The sequence below is a fragment of the Trichoderma aggressivum genome (genome assembly GCF_033847375.1).
Source record: "Trichoderma aggressivum f. europaeum strain CBS 100526 chromosome Unknown scaffold_046, whole genome shotgun sequence".
Lineage (NCBI taxonomy): Eukaryota > Fungi > Ascomycota > Sordariomycetes > Hypocreales > Hypocreaceae > Trichoderma > Trichoderma aggressivum.
This window is the reverse complement of record NW_026946412.1, coordinates 127,638-149,420: the sequence shown is the minus strand read 5'-3', so window position 1 is coordinate 149,420 and position 21,783 is coordinate 127,638. Positions and strand designations below refer to the sequence as shown.

At 48.9% G+C, this 21,783-nt stretch overlaps 10 protein-coding genes across 10 annotated transcripts; 3 read left to right on the top strand and 7 right to left on the bottom strand.

Moving 5' to 3' along the window:
- Positions 1–10: 10 nt before the first annotated feature.
- Positions 11–970, top strand: Triagg1_8871 (uncharacterized protein; the record flags this gene model as incomplete). The annotated part of the gene is made up of 2 exons (XM_062903765.1): positions 11–596; positions 687–970. The coding sequence occupies 2 exons, from the start codon at positions 11–13 to the stop codon at positions 968–970; spliced, it is 870 nt and encodes a 289-aa protein (XP_062752171.1).
- A 96-nt stretch (positions 971–1,066) lies between these two features.
- On the bottom strand, positions 1,067–3,625 carry Triagg1_8870 (uncharacterized protein; the record flags this gene model as incomplete). Its single annotated transcript, XM_062903764.1, has 1 exon — positions 1,067–3,625. The coding sequence occupies one exon, from the start codon at positions 3,623–3,625 to the stop codon at positions 1,067–1,069; it is 2,559 nt and encodes an 852-aa protein (XP_062752170.1).
- Positions 3,626–4,163: 538 nt separating this feature from the next.
- Triagg1_8869 (uncharacterized protein) lies at positions 4,164–5,529 on the top strand (the record flags this gene model as incomplete). Its single annotated transcript, XM_062903763.1, has 3 exons — positions 4,164–4,238; positions 4,297–4,385; positions 4,455–5,529. 3 exons carry the CDS (start codon positions 4,164–4,166, stop codon positions 5,527–5,529), a joined length of 1,239 nt encoding a protein of 412 aa, XP_062752169.1.
- A 755-nt stretch (positions 5,530–6,284) lies between these two features.
- On the bottom strand, positions 6,285–6,530 carry Triagg1_8868 (uncharacterized protein; the record flags this gene model as incomplete). The annotated part of the gene is made up of 1 exon (XM_062903762.1): positions 6,285–6,530. One exon carries the CDS (start codon positions 6,528–6,530, stop codon positions 6,285–6,287), a length of 246 nt encoding a protein of 81 aa, XP_062752168.1.
- A 1,203-nt stretch (positions 6,531–7,733) lies between these two features.
- Triagg1_8867 (transcriptional regulator family: Fungal Specific TF) lies at positions 7,734–9,419 on the bottom strand (the record flags this gene model as incomplete). Its single annotated transcript, XM_062903761.1, has 4 exons — positions 7,734–8,397; positions 8,451–8,566; positions 8,639–8,922; positions 8,981–9,419. 4 exons carry the CDS (start codon positions 9,417–9,419, stop codon positions 7,734–7,736), a joined length of 1,503 nt encoding a protein of 500 aa, XP_062752167.1.
- Positions 9,420–10,209: 790 nt separating this feature from the next.
- Positions 10,210–11,587, bottom strand: Triagg1_8866 (transcriptional regulator family: Fungal Specific TF; the record flags this gene model as incomplete). The annotated part of the gene is made up of 5 exons (XM_062903759.1): positions 10,210–10,265; positions 10,332–10,618; positions 10,681–10,940; positions 10,998–11,094; positions 11,154–11,587. The coding sequence occupies 5 exons, from the start codon at positions 11,585–11,587 to the stop codon at positions 10,210–10,212; spliced, it is 1,134 nt and encodes a 377-aa protein (XP_062752166.1).
- Positions 11,588–12,758: 1,171 nt separating this feature from the next.
- On the bottom strand, positions 12,759–13,851 carry Triagg1_8865 (uncharacterized protein; the record flags this gene model as incomplete). Its single annotated transcript, XM_062903758.1, has 2 exons — positions 12,759–12,876; positions 12,941–13,851. The coding sequence occupies 2 exons, from the start codon at positions 13,849–13,851 to the stop codon at positions 12,759–12,761; spliced, it is 1,029 nt and encodes a 342-aa protein (XP_062752165.1).
- Positions 13,852–14,744: 893 nt separating this feature from the next.
- Triagg1_8864 (uncharacterized protein) lies at positions 14,745–15,966 on the bottom strand (the record flags this gene model as incomplete). The annotated part of the gene is made up of 6 exons (XM_062903757.1): positions 14,745–14,899; positions 14,948–15,152; positions 15,204–15,247; positions 15,320–15,411; positions 15,479–15,771; positions 15,871–15,966. The coding sequence occupies 6 exons, from the start codon at positions 15,964–15,966 to the stop codon at positions 14,745–14,747; spliced, it is 885 nt and encodes a 294-aa protein (XP_062752164.1).
- A 2,757-nt stretch (positions 15,967–18,723) lies between these two features.
- Positions 18,724–20,391, bottom strand: Triagg1_8863 (uncharacterized protein; the record flags this gene model as incomplete). Its single annotated transcript, XM_062903756.1, has 1 exon — positions 18,724–20,391. The coding sequence occupies one exon, from the start codon at positions 20,389–20,391 to the stop codon at positions 18,724–18,726; it is 1,668 nt and encodes a 555-aa protein (XP_062752163.1).
- Positions 20,392–20,767: 376 nt separating this feature from the next.
- On the top strand, positions 20,768–21,637 carry Triagg1_8862 (uncharacterized protein; the record flags this gene model as incomplete). Its single annotated transcript, XM_062903755.1, has 1 exon — positions 20,768–21,637. One exon carries the CDS (start codon positions 20,768–20,770, stop codon positions 21,635–21,637), a length of 870 nt encoding a protein of 289 aa, XP_062752162.1.
- Between the last annotated feature and the right edge of the window lie 146 nt (positions 21,638–21,783).

The following is a 21,783-nucleotide window of genomic DNA, read 5'->3' as shown; positions in this document are numbered from 1 at the left end:
CACCAACACCATGCTCTCCAGGCTCCTCAAATCCATTACCTCTACAGCGCCTGAACAACAGCCCAACATGTCTGCCAGTCGGGCTGCCAACGGCTTCATCCGCGTGGATTATTCGTCCAACCCCGTTGACATTCCCGAATCCTTTCTCACCGGCCCGGCCGCTGATCCCGTCACATTCCGCCCAGTGCCGTGGAAAGAGTCCGACGTGCCGGAGTATGCCAAGTGCAAAGCCTGGATCCTCGACAACGTCCTCTCCCGCCAAGAGTGCGAGGAGCTGATTGCCCTGGCCGAGGCTTCGGCGCCGCGCGAAAAGCCGCAAGACTCGCCCTGGAGACCTGCTCTGGTAAGCGTCGCGCCCGGGGTGGAAACTCGGGCTCCGGGCTACCGCAACAGCGACCGCATCATCTGGGACAAGCAGCTTCTCGTGGACCGTCTGTGGGATCGTTGTGCTCAAGCCGAGGGACTGCAAGAGCTGGTTGCCACAGCCCCGTGCTCAAGGCCGGACCACAGCCGCGGCAGAAAGGGCACATGGCAGTTTCATGGGCTGAACGAGCGGATGCGCTTCCTCAAGTACACGCCTGGCATGTTCTTCAGACGTAAGTAGAGCAGACTCGCTGAGAATCGTGCGAGACGGAATATTCTCTGCCACCCTTCCGGATGTTTCAGCAGCTAACATGCCATCTCAGCACACTGTGACGCGGCGTACCGAGCCAACAACCCCGATGGCACCATCATAGAGACGTACTATACCCTGCATGTCTACCTCAACGACGAAGGCCTAGTCGGTGGCGCAACCGCCTTTTTGTCGCCTGATCGGAAGCGGCGCCTGGATGTCAATCCCAAAGCGGGCAGCGTCCTCATTTTCCAGCATCCTCTGCTGTTACACGAGGGAGCGGATGTAATCGAAGGAACCAAGTATACCATGAGGACGGAGATCGTGTACCGTTGGGAGGACGAGGCCGAAAACTAAGCGTCCTTTGTTCTGCGATTGTCATATTATGTATGCATGTAGCATTATACCAAGATGTGAGAATGAAACAAAAGGGCGAGTGCTGGAATATCAATCTCATCGCCCTTGCTTTGGCATCTTCTTTTCCTCCAACGCCTCAATGTCCTTCTTCTTGTGAAAGTGAGGCGCCAGTTCGGCCAGCCATCCGGCCTCAATCGGCATCACGCTGCGCATATACTCCTTTGTCGTCTGCACCAGTTCAAAGTAAATCACCATCTTTTCTGGCGGGTCTATTGACATTAGCACGCTGCTTGGATGAATCCACACAGTCGTGCTGTTCTTGACCGTTCGGTAGCTGTCGCCGCTCTTCTGCAGGCGTGCAGCGTTGGGGAAGAATCCAGCCGTGATGGCACGCTTAATAGGTCGTAGGTTGGTGGCGCCGCATGTCGAGGGAGCGACCTCGACACGCTCACAGAGCTTGGCTAGCTGGTCTCGCACATCTCGGGCGCGAGTCAGAGACCGCTGCTGCAGAAAGTTCTCCTTGGCCCAGATGGGTGAGAAGCCGCTGTCGACCCACTGGTTCCAGATGTTGAGCAGTGTAACGTGGTCGCCGCCGTCTTTGATGGTGAAGCGGTTTCGGGCGCTATCGGCATGAATCTTCTTGTCCTTTGGTCTGAAGAAGAGCGCAGATGCTTCACCCAGCATGGAGACGATGGAGAGGACCTCCTCTACGCAACCCTCTTTGTCGGCTGCCAGTACGGCCTTTGCTAGCATGGGATCCGTGGGAAACTCGGCCATTTGTCGACCGATTTTGGTCAGCTCGCCTTTGTGGTTGAGAGCCTGGAGGGCAAACAGCTGGTTCAAAGCACCAATGAGAGTCTCTGTCGGAGGCGGATCCATAAACTCAAAGTCCAAAAGCTCGTTGATGCCCAGTGACTTGAGCTGCAGCACGACACCGTTGAGGTTTGTCCGCTGGATTTCCGGCAGCGGTGACTCCTCCATCTCGTTCATGTAAGCAAACTTGGTATACAATCGGAAGCACTTGCCCGGCCCTACACGTCCGGCACGACCACTCCGCTGATTGGCTGATGCTCGAGAGCAAGGGACGACGACTAGGTTCGACATGCCGGTGGCTGGGTTGTAGACATTCTCCTTGACGTAGCCGGGGTCGATGACATATACAATGCCGTCAATAGTCAGACTTGTCTCGGCAATGTTTGTTGCCAGTACGACTTTGCGCGCGCCATCGGGAGTAGGCTCAAAAATCTTGGCCTGGAGTTCCGATGGCAGGTTGGCGTAGATGGGACAGATGACGAGTTCTTTGATGCGATTTCCTAGCTTCTTTGCTGTCTCGGCAATTTCCAATTCGGCGGCTTCAATCTCGTCTTGTCCGGTGAGGAAAATGAGAATGTCTCCCTTGCCCTGGGTTGTATGGATCTGGAACACGGTTGTGATGGCGGCAGCTAGATAGTTGGCCTCGGGAGCAGGGGTATAGTAAATGTCAACGGGATAGCGTCGACCCGGGATGTTGAAGATGGGAGCGTCGTCGAAATACTGCGCAAACTTCTCGGCGTTCATGGTAGCAGAAGAGATGAGGAGCTTCAGGTCTTTCCGTTCTCTCGCCAGGTCCTTCACCAGGGCCAGCAAAATGTCCGTATGCACCGTCCGCTCGTGGGCCTCGTCGATCATGATGGCCGAGTACCCTGCCAAGTCTGGCTCAGTCATAAACTCTCGCAGCAACATACCATCCGTCATGTACTTGAGAACTGTCTTTTCGCTGGAGCAGTCTTCGAATCGGATAGAGTAGCCGACTTCGTGGCCAATCTTGACACCAACTTCGTCGGCAACACGAGCAGCTACACTCATGGCAGCCACTCGTCGTGGTTGTGTGCATCCAACTTTCATGCCGTTCTTTGTATAACCGGCCTCATGAAGATACTGAGGCAGCTGAGTAGTCTTGCCACTGCCGGTTTCACCTACAATGACAAGGATCTGGTACTGCTCCAAGGCTTCCAAGAACTGATCCCGGTACTGGTAGATGGGCAGACTCTTTCTCGTCTCCTGGATGGACAGGGCCTTTTTCTCTGCTGCTTCGATCTGGGCTTCCAGAAACTGCTGCTCCTTGGTCAGAGTCTTGCGCTCGCCTGGCATCCGCGAGTCCAGGCTCCACTGGATGTACTGGGCATCGTCCAGGACGTAGCTGTAGTCTTCGTTTTCCCGTTCCCGGCCCTGGATCTGCGCCTTTGCTTTTGTGGTCTGCTCCCTCTCCCACTCGTCGTGCTCGGTGACAAACTTCTCCTGGCCGTACTCATCCCGCTCGACATGGCGTTTGTACAGCGCCTCTTCCTTCTTTTTCCGGTCCAATTTCCCCTTTTCGGTGATGTAATCCTCTGGCATCACGTATCCATCCTGGTGGTCGTCGATCCTCAGCCGCTCCTCGGCCAAGCGCAGCAGCTCTCTGTTCTTTGCAAACTCTGCCTTTTCCCTCTCCGACAGCCTGACGCCGCTCCTGAGCTCTACCGTCTCCTCGGCGACTTGCCTCCTCAGCAGGGCCAGACGCTCAGCCTCTCTCTTCTTGAGATACTCCTGCCGCGACCTCATGCGGCTCTCCTGGTGGCGATCCGAGGAAGAACCGCCGTCGTCCATCGGGACAAAGGCGTATTTCTTGGAACTCATCCTGCTGGGCTGGGCTGGGCTGGACTGGAACAATAACAGTAACAAGCCTCACCTCGGTTGAACCAGGCAGAGAGAGAGATGATGATGATGCTCCTTGTTTCGTTTCTCTGGCTTGACCGCGGCCAGTTTGTTCAAGGTGGGAGTGAGACGCGATGCTTGCCTAAAGTAGAGAGCCAGCGTCGAATTTTAGTGGAGATGGAGATGCTGGGGACTCTCGTTAGTCCGCTGTTCATCCGCCAGCCAATCGGCGCGCTGCGATAGCGCTGCCAACCGGCTTATCGGCGATGATGCATGCTGCAGGCTAATTCGGCCCATTGAATGCCGCTGGAAATGTTAACACGCTGTAAACTTGAACTTACAAACCGTCGTTCGGCCTTGTGTCGAGCTCGTCTTTCCTTTTGCACAGCCCTGCCACAAAAGCAGCTCAGAAGGGGAGATTTGGCTGTTTGATCCCTTCAGATCTCTGATTCCCTTTTTAATTTCTTTTTTATTCTTTCAATTTGAACCTCATTGGCGGAATTCACAAAGCATCTGCATCATGATACTTCGCGGGGCGATCTTCGTCTTGCTGGCGCTGGTATCGCTTGCGTTCTGCGCCGAAGACTTTTACAAAGTGCGACAAGATTCCTTCTTCTCCTCGAGTATCAACCATGCTAACCAGCTCGCATTAGCTTCTGGGAGTCGACAAATCTGCCACAGACAAGCAGCTCAAGTCTGCGTATCGCCAGCTCTCCAAGAAATACCACCCAGACAAGAACCCGTACGCCACCCTCTGACTAGACCCAGCCTCTCTACTTGCCAACATCAACTGACTGCTCTGTTGTTTTAGAGGCGATGAAACTGCGCACGAGAAATTCGTTCAAGTGTCCGAGGCCTACGAAGTCCTGAGCGATTCCGAGCTTCGCAAGGTGTACGATCGCTATGGCCACGAGGGCGTCAAGTCCCATCGCCAGGGTGGTGGCGGCGGCGGCGGCGATCCCTATGACCTGTTCAGCAGATTCTTTGGTGGCCACGGTCACTTTGGCAGATCCAACCGCGAGCCCCGAGGCAGCAACATCGAAGTTCAAGTAGAGATTTCCCTTCGCGACTTTTACAACGGCGCAACGACCGAGTTCCAGTGGGAGAAGCAGCATATCTGCGAAAGGTGCGAGGGATCAGGCAGCGCGGACGGAAAGGTCGAAACCTGCAATGTCTGCGGTGGACACGGTATCCGGATCGTCAAGCAGCAGCTTGTTCCTGGCATGTTTCAGCAGATGCAGGTTCGCTGCGATCACTGTGGCGGCTCGGGAAAGACCATTAAGAACAAGTGTCCCATCTGCCATGGCAGCCGCGTCGAGCGCAAGTTGGCGACCATTAGCCTGACCGTGGAGAGAGGCGTTGCAAGAGACGCCAAAGTGGTGTTCGAGAACGAAGCCGATCAGAGTCCCGACTGGGTTCCCGGCGATCTCATCGTCAACCTGGGTGAGAAGGCTCCATCCTACGAAGATAACCCCGATCATGTCGACGGTACTTTCTTCCGGCGTAAAGGCCACGACCTGTACTGGACCGAAGTCCTCTCCCTACGCGAGGCCTGGATGGGCGGCTGGACTCGCAACCTCACCCACCTCGACAAGCATGTTGTACGTCTTGGCCGCGAACGGGGTCAAGTCATTCAGAGCGGACACGTGGAAACTGTTGCTGGAGAGGGTATGCCCAAGTGGCACGAGGAGGGCGAGAGCGTCTACCACACTCACGAATTTGGAAACCTATACGTTACATACGAAGTCATCTTGCCCGACCAGATGGACCAGAAGATGGAGGGCGAATTCTGGGACCTCTGGGAGAAGTGGAGGCTTAAGAAGGGCGTGGACTTGCACAAAGATAGCGGGCGGCCTGACGTGCCGCATGAACGTGATGAGTTATGAGATGTGATAAAAGAGGGATACAATTGCAGCAAAAGGGGAGCAAGAGGAGTTATGTAGGGCACCATGTCATGTAATCTTTTCATCTACCATAGACTTGTGGATCGTATATATACAGAGCGTGAAAAGTACCATCTGTTATGGGGCACCTTCGCCGAACTCTACAGAGGACGGAATTATACGCTGGAGGAATTCCGCAGAAACTCCGTCCACACTCTGCAGGGTGTTCATGACCTCGTTTACATCGCAGGAAGTGATGTTAGTGATGTCGCTCATGGCCAACGTGTCTTGTGGAATAACAATACAAGGCCTGTTGCTTGACGGAAAGCTACAACAGTCATCTTGAAACATGAATTTCCTATCATTATTTCAATGGGACCTCGTTTGCGGCCTTCTCACTACTCGGACGCTCTCTGTCTCTTCCTCTTCAGTCCGATCCAGATTACGACAGACCGGGTACATGTAGCTTGGCCAGCTTCCTTTGTTGAGGGACATGATGGAAACAGTCGAGGTACTTTTTAATACAGGATTATACAGTGTTTTGGGGTGCTGTCTGCATGTACACGTACGTAAATCTTGCGTATGAGTTAATCAGTTCCATTATAATAGACTTCTGGCAGGTAAGATATACTTTCATTTTAACATTTGAACGATTCTGATCAAGTAAACAAACAAAGTAAACAAACAAACTGTATCCCCATGATCCTCCCAAATTCCCTTCTTGGCCCCCCCCCCCCCCCCCCCCCCTCCCGACCGAGTTACTTCTTTGGAGCCCATGGAGGGACCTTTACTGGCCCAGATACCACCCATCTCACCGCTTGCCGGTCATACTTCCTCCACTGTGGCAGTGCCACGAATTGGATCTGGTCCCTAATTTGGAAATTGTAGAGGTCCTCCGCCAGATTCCTCATGGCAACAGGATCATTGATCCGCTGCTCCTCTGCGAGTTTCTTTTGGACGGAATCGTCCATGGCTTGCTGGTTTGTTTGTCCGGATGAAGACATGGCTGGACGATGTTGTGGTTTGGTGTGGCGGGTGAGGTTGAGAGGCGTTGTTGTTTGAAGTGGTGGATGTTTGTGGAGAGGTACAAGAGAGGTTGTACTGCTGAGAGTGAGCTTTGGATTATGTGAGCGTGTGGAAAAAGCTTGGGTTGGGTGTGTGTGTGTGTGTGTGTGTGAGTGTGTGTTAAGATGAGGAAAGGAGAGGGGAGCTGGGGGGACGAGGACCCTTTATATAGCCGCTTCCAGGCGCTAGCAGAGAGAGGCGGGTTTGAATTCAGATTACCTTCTGGATGTTTATCGTTTGAACTTGACTTATCTATAGTTTCGGTAGATGAGAGATAGGATGAAGTGGAATAGAACTCAATATAGTCCTGGAGTGCGCCATTGACTACGTAGACTGCGGAGATGTGGGAGAATAGATTGCTGCTTCAGATAAACATTGATTCTATGACAAGACGGAAGAGCAATTGAGAAATACATAACATCAAACGATATATCTTATCGACTATATAACGTAGCTCAATGTCTTTGACGTTTCTTCCGTTGGACAAAGGTGATACTATTTTGTTGACTAGAAGCATTTCCTTGTATGTTTTCATCTCGACATTTGCAAAGTGGTAGCAACTGGTTTATCAACAACGCAATTACTGCTTTTATACTTCCCCTGGATAAAGGATGCTTCATCGACCAGTGACTCATTGTAAAACTATCGTCATATCAGAGTTCTTGTTACGCAATCCTGTGGTGGTTTCTCGTACACCACAGAAATAACTTTAGTAGCTCAGTTTTGTTGATTAAACAAACTCTGGTTGCGGAGTGAACATTGCACGTTGCGGTGGTAACCAGGTATACTTTTGGTGGGATGAACCATAGTCGTTATCAAGATGGATTTGTTTTGTTTGTGGCGCTCAGTGCAGCGTGATTCATGGGCGAACTATGGCCGTGCTGGATTGCTGAGAGTACTTGCAGGATGTATTTATTTTGGATGCAGTATGTCCAATTACATCATCCATTGCGGTTGATTTCCTCTGTTGTGTGAATGGGGAGGTTCAGCAGAGGAGCAGTTGCGAATAGCTAAAGTGCGTAACTACTTGGGACGCATATCCGATCTCTCAGCAATGAAGTAACGTTGATTGAGCTGTGTATTGTTGGACATACAATTTTCAAGCAAATCCCAAGCCTGTATTGTCAAACGAGCATCTGTAATCAAGTAGAACGAGTTTCCTCAATCTGTAGCCACAGTTTATGCCCAGCGGTCTCATGGATTGGCTTAACCCACAAGATATCGCTCAGATCCGCCTGCAATGACTTCCAGCCATCCTCGCCAGACATGTTGCTCTCTGACACGGCCGTTGCCAGACGTTGGATGAACCACTGCTGCTCAGAAGTTCCATCTGTAGCGGCTAGGCCGCCGATGAACAGCTTCCACCTTGTCAACGGTGCGGAAGAGTGTAGACAACCTTGGATGGAGGCCTGGAGCTTGCGAACCAAATTCATCGATGTCACGTTGAGGCGGTCTTGTGATACGATGGATTTGATGTATAAGATGAGGCATATTCTCAGGCTGTTGTCGCAACTGGGCATTGTGTCGGATTGGCAGTTGAGCAGGCGGTTATAGAGCCCAAAGACGGTTTCGTAGAGATAAGTCGTGTCCAGCTTGATGTTTCGAGTCATTGCATCGCCAATGGTGGTACTGACTTGTAAGACATCCTGGAATATGCCGAAAAGACTCATTGGAATCCGGCATTCAGATAGAGAGGATCCAGATTCCTCCGACCATGGACTATCTAGAGAGGCAGTACTTGGAGAGTTACAGAGACCTTCTATAAGCGGGGGTCTATCCAGGTCTACCGCGATATCAAAGACGCCTCTGACAGAATATTGTTAGTGAGAGCTATTCAAGAGTGGATTTGCAATTCTTACCGGTACAACTTGGATCTCATCCCCTCGTTAATCTTGGAGAAGCCTCCTCGTAACTTGACGAGTTCGGCAAGGCCTTTGGCGTGAATCCACGCCTTGTCGTAATTGCCTTGTTCATTCTGGACCACGTTAGCCGATGCGACCGACGAGGGAAATACGATCTGAAAAATAGAGAGGTTTCAGGAACTTACGCTCCACATGGACAGGCACGAAATTGCCCCCAGAGTTTGATCAGAGGGAAGGGCGCCGGATGCGACGCGAACCTTGAGCTGCCGCAGTGCTTCATCGAGAAGACTGTGGGAATCTACATAGTTGGAAGAGTTTCCCGTCACCGCAGCAAGCGAGCTGGCGGATAGAGATAGGATGATGCACCGCCAGGCTTCATCCTGCATCATTCTGGGGAACCAGTCCCTTTTGGCCGGGTTGAAGAGCAGGCATGGAAGGGTGTAAGCGTCAGTGGCTATTGAGTGGAAATCTTTGTTCTCGCAGTTAGTTATTCTGAGATGCAGTCATTAAATGGTAAAGCAGCATACAAAAGTTGATATAAAGCAGCGCATGCCCAACCAGGGTCACAGGCAGATCCGGAAACATGCCGCCTGCTGGATTCTGAGTCAACGACAACTTCGGCTGCTGTCTTACGGGAACGACAACGGATCGCTCTTTGGGTGAGACGGTTGGGCCTTCATTGCGCCGCCTGCGCTTGTCTTTTGGTCGCCTTGCTAGCTGCTGGTCCTTGCGAGGCGTGTAGGAGACAAACTCCCACGATGCTCCGTCGGCAGCGTCGCTTTTGGCCTTGACGCTTTTACTTGCGCTTGGTGCTGTAGTTGTCAGGGGCGTTGGGTCGGGAGCTGCGCGCATCGTCTTGGACCGAGTCTCCCATTGAATCTCGCGCCCGGGTTTAGAGCTGCCGACCTTGTGGACCAGGAAGACGGCGTTGCTGGGGAGGATGACGCTCTCGCCTTTGTTGGACATGGCGGTTGAAGAAGAGAAGCGAGGCTACGGTGAACTCATGGACTGGGGGTTGAAGGTTGTGAAACTGCGGTTGAAGAGGGGAGGCAAATTGATAGTGAAGAGTCGTGTGATGATGAGATGAATTACGAAGGATTGACGACGCTTGGAATACGGGCCAATGACAAAGCAAGCATCCATTTCGGTCGGTCTGTCGGTAAGCTTCAGGTTTTAGTGCTGGAGCTTGTTATCTCTTAGACTGGCACCGCCACAGTTGTTGAAGTAATCTGTTGCCCCAATGGATGTATTGCTCTTTTGGCTAGTCAAGTTGGAGTTGCTATATACACTTGGGGCATATTGGAAGATGCTCGATAGTGGGATAAACGTTACAGTGCAGAGTTCAAAATCATGACAACGCGCTTATACAGGGATTTGATAGCTCTCCACTGAGTGAGCCGCACAGCTCGTGATATTGCTTCAACCTATAAGCACATCTTAAAAGATCAAAAGACAAGTCCATCCTCTATTGAATAAGGACGTTTAGTAAGCTGATTCACTGTACAACATTGCGATGTTTTTGTGCGCTTCTATTAGTATTACCGATAACTCGTCCATGTGCATGTGTCCACCGACGTCCTAGTCCTCAAATTTATTTGAAATAGTGTATTATACCTGTGCGACTATGTCCGGTGATTAGTATGTACAGTCTCCAAATGTCCTCACTATATCGACAAAGGTGCAGCAATTGGTAAGCCCCCATCAACATCCCCGTCGGCGTCGCACCACTTTGTCAACTAATCAACAAATCAACAAATCAAGTCTCTCTCGACAAGGCGATTTGCTGGGCTTCTAGCGCCTGACGGAAAACTCCTAAGCGACGTCCGTTAGCTTCATGGATCTCGCTTTCGAATAATTTGACTCGAATAAGCAGCTTACCTGCGAGCTGCCACCTCTTGTCCAGCCACATCAACGCGCCCTTGAGCTTCTCTACGCGAGTTTCGCCCCAGTCTCCTCCGTTTTTAGGACGTTCTCTCTTCAAGAGTTGGACTGATGTCTGGTATAAGATCTGTATTAAAAAGGGCGAAATTTCGTCTCGTCCGCGGCGCGCTGCGGTCACCATGTGTTCGTAATTGGAACTGTTCAAGACGTCTGCAAGAGGCTCTACAAAATTATCCGGCATCTCAACAGGAATCTTTGAGGAGGTGTACATTGTGATCAAAGAGCTTTGCATTCAAACTGGTCAGCTTTGGCTCTTCTGTAGCGACTTGGGGGTATAATGACTCACATGTGAGAGATTGAGTGAAGCTCACAGCTTGGAACCCCGTTTCGCCATTTGCACTCCATCTGTCCAAAGTAAAGCAGTGCCTTGACTGTGCGTTCTAATTGCTGTGCCTCGTCCTTTAGAAGGTGTGATTGTTCATCTCGCGAGGATGTGAGCCGCAACACTTTGGATAGTAGCACGAAGGCTTGTATCAGCAATGCAAACCTCCCAAACTCCATGCTGACGGGGTTTTTTAGTAAGGGGGAAAAGGGCACTTTTGTAGCCTGCAAGATACATTAGCCTTGTTATAGGGTGAATGTATTCGTGATCAAGATACCTACTCCTTCGTCCCATAGCGCATCGTCCGTGGGTAGAGGATCCTCTGGTCTGGGTTCATCAATCGCAGCTGGACAGCCTGGACAAGCCATGCCAGAGAGTCTAAATCTACGGTTAGAAATGCATGATTACATCTTGTATCATGTAGTCCTTCAGCTCACCGATCTAGTAGGAACGCAGACCACCACACCCTCTTCCGTTCCTCTTCTTCCACCCATGTTAACGGTAGTTTCAACCTCTGCATTCCTCCAGGTTGTATCCCTAGGCCATGCGCGTACCGTATACTCGCTGCTACCGACATGAATGCAGCAGGATAGATTGCGTGCCCGATCTCGTAGAGTGCCACCAGAATCATGCCCTGAAGAACACGAAGAGAAATCACCCCAGCCGTTTCAAGTTCAAAACCGAACTGTTTTGCCGCGCGGTAAGTTGCCGTTCTGGCTGTCTGATTCACCACAGGAGCGTCGCCTTCTGATGAAGGAGGGCGCCAAGTCATCAGCTTCATGGCTAACAACAAGAAGCCCAAGTCAGCAGCCGTGGTGTCACCTTCAGCGGACACATGCAAGTCGTCGTAAAAGCGTTTTCGAGACACCATGGGGAACCAGGAATGAATGGTGTGAAAGAAAAGGCGACCGATTTGTTCCTGCTGTTGGTTGCTGCCGAGCTCTCCGGCAACATAGCTCGGTATGCTGGCTCTGGGTAATTCGACATGATGATTGTGAAAGACGGATGGATCGACGAAATACAAGGCCGGAAAAGTGGAAGGTGGAAGGGTATATGGATTTGGGGGGCAGATTATTGATTGAACTGAGAGATAGTTTTCCTCAAAGGAATCCGATTGCTCAGAGTTGACGGGTGAGATCTTGTTAACATAGTCATAGTTGCAGCGCCGCTTTTTCCTGCTCTTGCATCAGCTCTATTCCTCAGTTGTGAACGATATCCGATTCATGATATGTCAATAAGAGCGGTTTGCCTACTTTGTGCACTCGAGACATTGTGGAAGCTTCTTGTCGCACCGCCGTTTTCTCGTCTTGCATGAATAGCACGCGTTTGACGCAATGTCGGGCTTTCCCCTCACGGGAGCCATTACCAGCCGGAAGATGCGTATTGTAAAGAACCTCGCAAATTGGAAAGAAAGGTATGTCAAATAAATGAGCGGATAGAAAATGTTAAAGGCCATCCCTGTAAAGGTGCTGTTGATGAGAAGCGTGTTGTTGAAAGAGTCGGAATTGTCCTCGTAAAGCGCATCACGTAAGCACCACACGTATCCATTTGTCGACGGCCGCAGCATGATGATGGTTTCCGTACATATTGCATCTACCCATTATAAGTCAAAGTTCGAGTCGGTATCGCCATTTGAGGTAGGATTTTGCGCGTATACAGGACATATATATAAAAAGGGAAAAACACTTTACTCCTTCTTGATGGCATCATGATGTCATCACCTTAATCGGGCTCTTTTGGCTGGTGTCTAGGCGTCATGGTTGATGCTAATTCAAGCTGAATTCGTCAGCCTTTGCCTTTGGGGAAATGTGTCCACAATTTTATTTCACTGTTAGATGGGTATATGGAATGTATGGTTTTAAGCAGCTATCCGTGGCTCCTATCTAAACGTATGATAGACTTGGGAGAAGCAGCGTTTAACGCTGGTGAAGTAGATGTACGTATTACATGACAGAGTCTACTTCTCTAAAGACAAAATTTCTAGTAATTGCTCCAGTGAGAAATTTTTACGTATAGCTACATCTTGAGATATAAATGACAGATTAAATGACAGAGACTGAGCTAATCGTGGGGTCAACTTTCTCAAACTCCTCCACAAGTTCCTTCCAGAGCTCCCTTTGCAGCGTCTGGCCATCAGAGCTCAAAGAGTAAGGAGAGCGACTAGATTTATGAGGTTAGTAACGGAGAATGTGCCATTCAATTAGGCAGCTCGAAGACCACTTACGGAGCAATCATGTTATCGTCGAGATACTGGCCATGAACCTCGTCATTAGCGACAATGGCAACAATGTAAGTCAGCGCAGATTCATCGACGGGCAATCCAACTTCATCCATCATCTTTCTGGCAGCTTCCCTAGCTGGTCCTTCAGGATAGCTTGCGCCAAAGTTTGTGAGAGTCCACGGAGGAGTAGGCTCGACTACAACGACCTTCTTCTTGTCAAGACGTTGGCCTAGTTCGTTGGTAATTAAGCCGTTGAGAAGTTGAGTGTCAGGATATCTGCGAGGATCAAAATTGGCCTCGTCATCAAGGTGCTTGATCACATCGTGAGTGAGTTTCTCTTCGGCGATGGAGGTGCCGAACTGCGTCCAGCTGCCAACCATGAGGAGACGGCTTGGTGCGCCCTTGACTTCGGCCGTCTTCTCAAGAAGAGGAATTAATTTGAGAGCCAAGTAAGTGGTAGACAGCACATCCACCTGTAGCATCTTCTCGTGGCCAGTTGGCTTCGCCGTACTGTACTGTAGGCCACCAACAGCTGCATTCATGATGGCGACATCGAGTGTAGGTGTCGTCTCTTGAACTTTAGTAGCAAATGCTTCGACACTCTTGTAATCTTCCATTTCAAGCTCAAAGACATCAATAATGGCATTGGGGTTTACAGCTGCCACAACAGAGTCGCCGAGCAGTTTAACCTTCAGCGCCTCGCCTCGAAGCACATTCCGGACGCCCATGATCAGCCTATCGACGTTGCGGACAATAATATGCTTGCTGACAGCTTCTCCGAGGCCATTGGTAGTTCCAGTCACCAAGATTGTTTTGCCGCTGAAGTCGACGGCGTCTAGGAGGTCGAGAGTTTCTTTGGGCAATCGAGTACCATTACCCTTGCCTTGAGTACCGTCGCCTCTGGGGACTTGCATTTTGAATCGGTAATGACTTGGTGAGTTGAGTACACAATAGTGTATGTCTGCGATGGATTGTGATAGATAATGTTCATTTACTGAGACCTCGTCTGCCCTTATATACTATGGGCCTGCTGCTTGGGCCGGCCTTTGATGGCATCAGGAAGGGGGATTGGTAATTCGCCATGTATTTGATCTAATAATATTACTCAATCAATCTGTAGTGATGGATTGCAATTGATTGAAGTTTTATGGGGAGATATAGGGATTTGGGTTGTCTCAGGAGATGGAAGACTGCAATTACAGAAGAAGCGCCCGTATTGCGGCCGCAATCTGCGGCCGCAACTCACCCGCAGACAGCCGCACTTTCAACCTCACAGTTAAGGAGCCACATGGTGAAGGAAACGAATGAATTGCCTTTATTATTGATAATATTGAGCGTAATCTAGTTGTAAATCTTGGTATTTATAATCATGGCTAATTCCCCCCCCTGTAGTTGTAAATATACTCCTCTACAAGAGAAACTGGTCCTTGTTCCTCTGACGGCTTGCAAGAGATTTCGAAGTGAACAACATCAATTCATCGTAAACCGTTCTGAGTACATATTTTGAAGCCAATTATAACTGGTCGATGCTTTACCCCATACCTTGCCTTTGTCTTTAGGCAGACGCAGCTCAAAACAGCGCCGCATGTTAGGTGGACTTGGAGAGGGGCACAAGTGGGTAGACACAGCAGCTAGAATTGAGTATTTCATTACAAAAAAGAATAAAAGCATCATGTTGAGAACCGCTTTGAAGAGCTGTAATCCGGAGCCCGTGTGGCTCCGCGGAAAATGGGTGGGCAAAAGCAGATAACCCTTCTTGTCCAATCTATCCAACTTTCATATGCAGTATAGAATAAAGGAGCAATATTCACTCTTGAGCATTCATAAGATAATCTTTATCATCAGCACCTGATCTCGAATTGCCGATTCGTCCATTGTGCGTGCTTAATGGCCCACGTTGGGCATTGGCAATAGGCGTATACTCTTTTCCATTGATGATGACGGGTTTCAGAATTTTCCCTACTGGCGTTGTTAGCTTCATTTGGTTCGTCAGAATAGGTCGCTACATACCGATGCCTGTGAGGTGGTAATTGATGAAGATGTTCTCCCAGTTCTTCTTTGGCGCTGAATACACTTCGTGCATGATACTCAAATGCTTATGCGTCTTGCTCAATTCGACAAACCAATCCCAGGCCTTACGATGAAGTGGAGCGTGAGCGAATCGATTGATATCCTCTACGCTACGGAAATAGAGAACCGACATGGAACCATTGGACTATAGAGTATGTGAGTGATGGTTCTGTACCACTGAACGTGGATAACTTACCGTCGCTCGCTCATTGGCAGCTCTATACCCACACATACCAAGAACTGCAGTTTCTGTCAGCTTATGGGAATTGCCATGGATCATTGAATAGAGTTGAACAAAGTTTGGGACCTTACAGCCGGAGTCAGGATCATTCTCAAGATCCTTCAACATCTCCCCAAACGTGAGGAAGGCATCCCGCGCGCCTGATCCAAACATACCGAGCGCGCTGTTGTGATACCGTCTTAGCAGGAAATTATCGTGACAGATGGAATAAATAGACGGCAATAACGCACGAATTGTTTCTCATGCCCAGCATGATGATGGCCATGCCTGTCTCCGACGGCTCACTTGGCTGTTTACCGTCCTTGTCGGGGATCTGCACAGTATACTTTCCCATGATGGCATCTTCCATCTGCGTGTTGCGAACAAAGCCGTAGTGCATGAGCATCGTGTGGGAGAATCGATAAAGCAAGACGAGTACTGACGGTGCGATTGCGAGAGTAGGTCGAGCGAACAAAACTAAGAGACCCTGGAGAACGGCTCCAATGGCCATCCAGGTTGAGATGGAGAAGTTATCGCGGACAACCTACGGAAAATTTGGTGTCAGCGCCCGGGGCTTCTTCCAGTTCGTCTTATTTGTGATGCCTGAAATCAGCATTTCATGAGATGCAATGGGGCGACAGACATTCCAGAGAGCATTAGAAGCCATTTGGCTCGGTGTCGCCTTGGAGATCTTGTCGATCTGCGGTGCAAAGTGTTGGAAATCCATCTTGGTGCCCATCTTTGAGATGCTGTGGTTCGAATTGTGGTATTCAAGAGACCAGCGGAACAGCTGGGGCTTGCTTTGCTTATATTTAAGCTGGAGATTTGAAACCTGTCTCAAACTTCTGACGGGTATCCAGCAAAACTATGCAAGGGAAACTTTAACGGATGCAAGGCAATGCGGATGCTTGTTTGCGAAGCCTTTTGCCAACCGAATGCGAGTTTTAGTAGCTCGGCACTCGAGACAAACAGCACCTGAAAGGCATATTAAATGGCGATCCGTCGGTGTAACCAAATTGCCGTCAATTCCTTGGTCCAATTCCCCTCTCTGCGTAACCCGATGACGACCATGTTTTAGCTGAAAGATCTTGGCCCGTCAAAAAGGAAAGGTCGAGCTATGGGAGTCAGTCCTACTACACGGAGGCTGGTCTCACTCTTACGACGCTGGGTATCTTTTACGGAATTTGACGTGTAAAGAATGGGGCGCTCCGGGGTATCCGTACTTTGGGAGATTGAATTTCGGCAACAAACATGGATTAAACCGAGTGCGAAGCCGGGGCCGAGTCCGAACTGTGGCGCATGAATCAATGATGAGGAGATTTCGGTTAAATGTGTATGTACAGTTAACCCGGAGATGATTTCTCTCTCCTTTAGGAGGCGGATGATGATATATCAGTTGTGATGGATTTGTAGATACCTAACCCTGAGACGACGACGTATGGCGGGTTGAATTTTCTCAAAACTGCAAAGACTAAGCTGATTGATATACTAACCAACTATGCGTTTTTCATCGCGTCGTAGAATTATGAATTTGGTTTACAAAATAAATGTCCTGAAATTAAACCAAAGATTGAACCGTTTACTCCAGTTATGCGCAAGACTCAAGCCTCCTACAGGCTTCACTTTACAAAGTCATTCGAAATAGGGACAAAACGGATTACTCTCTGATTATAATAAGGCGCCTAATACGGTCCTAAAGCAGACAACCTCATTATCACCACTCTTCCAGACGTAGTGCCCAGAGCCATAACGACGTCTGTTGACGACCCTTGTGGCCGAGTAAAGCGCGGTACCACAGGCCATACTTCCGTCACGCAAGGCTGGTATTCGGGCGGAAGCCAAAGTATGCGATCTTCATTCCATGTGATCCAACATTTGTCTTTGCTTATGCCGTAGCAAAACCGGTGTGCCTTTTGAGTATGATTGGAAGTGCGTTGTTGTTCATCCTCATCTTGCGTGGCATCTGTATCCGGAAACAAGAATTGGGCTATCGTCGAAGAATTGGCCTTAATTCTATGCTTTATACCTAATTTTATAAGGCCACTGTCCGTACGTAGGGATGAGTTCGTAGCATCGAAAGATATACTACCTACTGCATATTTGACCTCCAATGTCTGCTGCTGTTTGCCCGTTTTAGTATCCCAGATCTTTACAGTCTTATCGTCTGACCTTGAGGCGAGGTAATGACCATCTGTTGAAAAAGCTAATGATCGGACACAAGCATTATGGCCTGTGAGGGTTTGTTCTTCTTTACTTGCCATGTCCCAGATCTTTATGGTCTTATCGTCTGACCCTGAGGCAAGGTAATAACCATCTGGTGAAAAAGCAACTGATGAGACCCAACCCTCATGGCCCTTAAGAGTTTGTTTTTCTTTGCCTGTTATATCCCATATCTTTATAGTCCTATCGTTTGATGCTGAAGCAAGGTAACGGCCATCTGGTGAAAAAGCAACTGATCGGACCCGAGCCTTATGGCCTTTAAGGGTCTGTTGTTCTTTGCCTGATATATCCCAGATCTTTATAGTGTCATCGTTTGACCCTGATGCAAGGTAACGGCCATCTGGTGAAAAAGCAACTGATAAGACCCAATCCCCATGGCCCTTAAGGGTTTGTTGCTCTTTGCCTATTGCTGTATCCCATATCTTTATAGTCTTATCATCCGATGATGATATAAGGTAGCGGCTATTTGCTGAAAATGCAACGGATCGGACCCAATCGTTATGGCCTTTGAGGGTTTGTTGTTCTTTACCCGTTATTGCGTTCCAGATCTTTATAGTGTTATCATTTGACCCTGATGCAAGGTAACGGCCATCTGGTGAAAAAGCAACTGATGAGACCTGATCCTTATGGCCCTTGAGGTTTTGTTGCTCTTTGCCTTTCGCTGTATCCCATATCTTTATAGTCTTATCTTCTGATGATGATATAAGGTAGCGGCTATTTGCTGAAAATGCAACTGATCGGACCAAATCGTTATGGCCTTTGAGGGTTTGTTGTTCTTTACCCATTATTGTGTCCCAGATCTTTATAGTGTTATCGCCTGACCCTGATGCAAGGTAACGGCCATCTGGTGAAAAAGCAACTGATTCAACCGAACTGCCATGGCCCTTGAGGGTTTGTAAATGAGGCCGCCAATCATGTTCTACTGTAGTTATAACCTTGAGCCACCGAGGTTGTTCGTATTCAAACATCCTCCGTATCAAGCTATTCAATGGGCTGAATATAAGTGCTGACGTATATATCTGGAGTGGAATATCCGCGATGATTGAACTATTCTGCCGAATAAACCGCCGTGAGTCTTTTGCAAGTTTCAGTAATTCGCGGTCTGGTAATTTTGCCTTTATTGATCAGTTTTGTTCCAGCTGTTGGTACTATAATGTATACTTACTCTTGAAATATCCCTCCTTTTTAATCTTAAAAGGTGAAACCACCGTAGGTCCTGGGTTAACTCTCGAATTTGATTATCTGACGAGTTTTTCTTTATAAATCAGTTTCACTCTTAGTTGTTTTGGCGGTACAAACTTACTCTCAACAGATCCTCCAACCTCGCCATGGAAACAATGCCATCTTGAATAGTTCCCATGAGGCTTAAAGCCTCAAGCCAGTACAGGAAGTACTTTCGAAGGAATAGGAAGACCGATTGAAACGACTCATCGTCAACTTTATTCTGAGATTGGCAATTACTGCTGTGTATATCACAGAAATGGTCGACCCAATAGATACAAGAATAACGTATGCCGCTTAGCGGATCCGGATCTGGTGCTTTAATTTCATTTCTCGAGAGCCCAGGAGAAGATAAATCATACATATTCCGCCGTAATGTGACGGACATAGTTTGAATAGACCGCAAGAAGATGTGGTTGTGAACATCGGCGGGACCCGGAAAGAAGGTAGTAGATAGTGCCTTGTCACTCAAGTAATCCTTGGCTGACTGGTGGATAACATAGACTTGGCTGTCTCTCACTGTGAGAAATGAGCCACAGAGTCCTATTGCCCTATGGATTGACTCAACATCTGTAAAATTATTTTCCGGGGAATCAACAAGAGAGCCAAGCTCAGCCATTGTAACAGGCCGATATACGAGCAACACGGTCGCAAGGATCTGACAACAAAATTTAGTATCACTGACATCCTCCAGGTCATGTATTTGCTTCACCATCCTCTCGTATAAAGCATCGAGTCCAGGTGGGAACTCCTTTAGCTTTGCGAGGATATTTTGCAGTGACATTTTCTCTAGATTCTGGCAGACTAATGCCACCCAAAGGAAAGTATCATTGGAGTTGGAAGACAAATAGCGCTGAACAGTATCCTTTGTTTCGTTGCTGAATTTCTTTTTCTGCGCCAACTGTTTGACTTGGTGTTTGATATATGTATTGACGGCCGCTGAGATAGATTTTTCATTAAGCTCTAGACAGAGCCTCATTTGCTGAGCAGAAGAATCGAGACGCTCCTCAATGTCAGGCCAGTTACGACTAGACACTATCCATTTGACGCGGGAAAGGAGGGCGGATTTCGTGTTGATAAAGTCAAGCAGCTTTGGTAAATCGGTTACGCATTCATCAAGTGCGTCAATGATCACATAAGTCTGCTTTAAGCTTGTATCTTCTAAGATATTTAAGAGAATTGTTGATAATGCAGACCATGCATTCACATCTTTGAAAATATCTTCTCCTCCATGTTTATATTTTTTCTGTATGTGTGATACAAGCGGCGGCTGTTGTTCCACAATCAAGTAGATGAGACCTCTCAGCACGGCTGTGGCGCTGTTGATGCGCTCGTCGGCGGCCTGGCAGAAGAAGTAGGATAATATTGTGTTGGCTTCTCTATCTTCGAGTCTCGTTCGGGGCGTTAACTCATCAACGATACCGCAGAGCAACATCGTCTTGCCCTTGCCGGGATCGCCCTTTATCCAGAGCAGTCGACTCTGTTCGTCGTCGCGCCATTGTCGAAAGTCGCTGTGCTCGAGGATCCAACCGTATGAATCTTCAAGTAGACCTCCTTTTGTAGCCGCGATGCGAGTTTTATCGTCGCGGGGATCGGTGATTCGCAGGTCGGAAAGGCAGCGGTCTTCCGTCTGGTAGATGTTCACCACGTTTCCAATATGGGCTTTTGCGTTGCCTTTGAGGTTGGCGGAGCCGACATGCGTATTCGATGTCATGTCTGCCATGTTGAGATCGTCTTACGATTGTTCGCCTGAAAGCAGCCCAATGTCCGTAGACTCTCAAACATGAAGGCTGATGCCCCTGTGCTATTATGTCTTGTGAATGGCATAGGCATTTAAGAGGCTCTGGGATGGAAAACCCCGCAGCATCTCAGCCCTCGAGTGTTATGCGTGACGTGACAGGCAAGGATTTGTTTGGAGGCAGCCTGATCGATTCATTGGTCACAAATCCCTTGCGACTGCTCTGATGCCCAATGCATGCATGGCGGCCCAAGTTTCCCATCACCATGGCCAGTTGAATGCGTTAACCAAGTCGGCTCGTCAGGCATCAACAATTTCTTTCCTATAAGTCTTACACAGAGAGCTCACTATATAATAGAAAATGGCCGAAATCTTTGGCATCGCGACCGGCGCGCTGAGCGTTGCAGCACTCTTTAACAACTGCGTCCAAACGTTCGAGTACATCCAGCTCGGCCGCCATTTCGGAGAGGACTACCAGAGATACCAGCTGAAACTAGACGTTGCAGAAACTCGCCTAGGACGATGGGGCGAGGCTGTTGGGATCAACAGCGACATACGCTTTGCATCTGCCGCACCGAGTGACAAGGCTGTAAAGGATGCATTGGGGATCCTCGAAGATATTGCAGATTGTTTTGAGTCTGCACAGAAGAAATCAAGACGATATGCGAAGCGTGCTGATAAAGAAGAGCTAATGGTTCATAACACCAATGATATGAACCTCTTGTTCCAACGGCTGCACAAACGCTCCAAAGACACCGCTCGTCGGAGACAGAAAGGCATCAGCATTGTTAAGAAAGCTGCGTGGGCATTATACGATAAGAAAAGCCTCGAGAATATCGTTGACCAAATTTCCTCCTGGGTCGACGAGCTGGAAAAGCTATTTCCTTTTGAGGCGTCTTACCAGAAGTCTATCGAGATTGAGATTGGAGAGGTCAATGACGAGCTGAGCCTTAAGACTCTTGAGGACGCCGCTCGTGATATCGACCCAGCCCTAGAACTCGCAGTGGAACGCAAAATAGATTCTATCGAAGCGAAAAATTCGGCCGGGAGTATCACGATGGAGGACAGAGCAAAGTTCCATGTCGGTAACACCTTCTCAGAGGGAGTTCTTCACCGAGAGATCCTGGTCAAGGATCAGACGAATAACTCCGTAGAGACAATTTCGGCAAAGAATGAAACTCGAATCCAAATAGGGAATGTTTACGGCGGTAAGGGGATCTGGGATGATTAGCAAATTGACGAATAGCATTACAATCGTCGTCAGTTGGCTATTGAATTCGTGCCAGCTTACTATGGGGTATGAAAATGAACAATGAGATGCAAATTGAATAGTTACAGCTAATATAGCTTATTGATGGATCTGGAGATTTCGCTTTC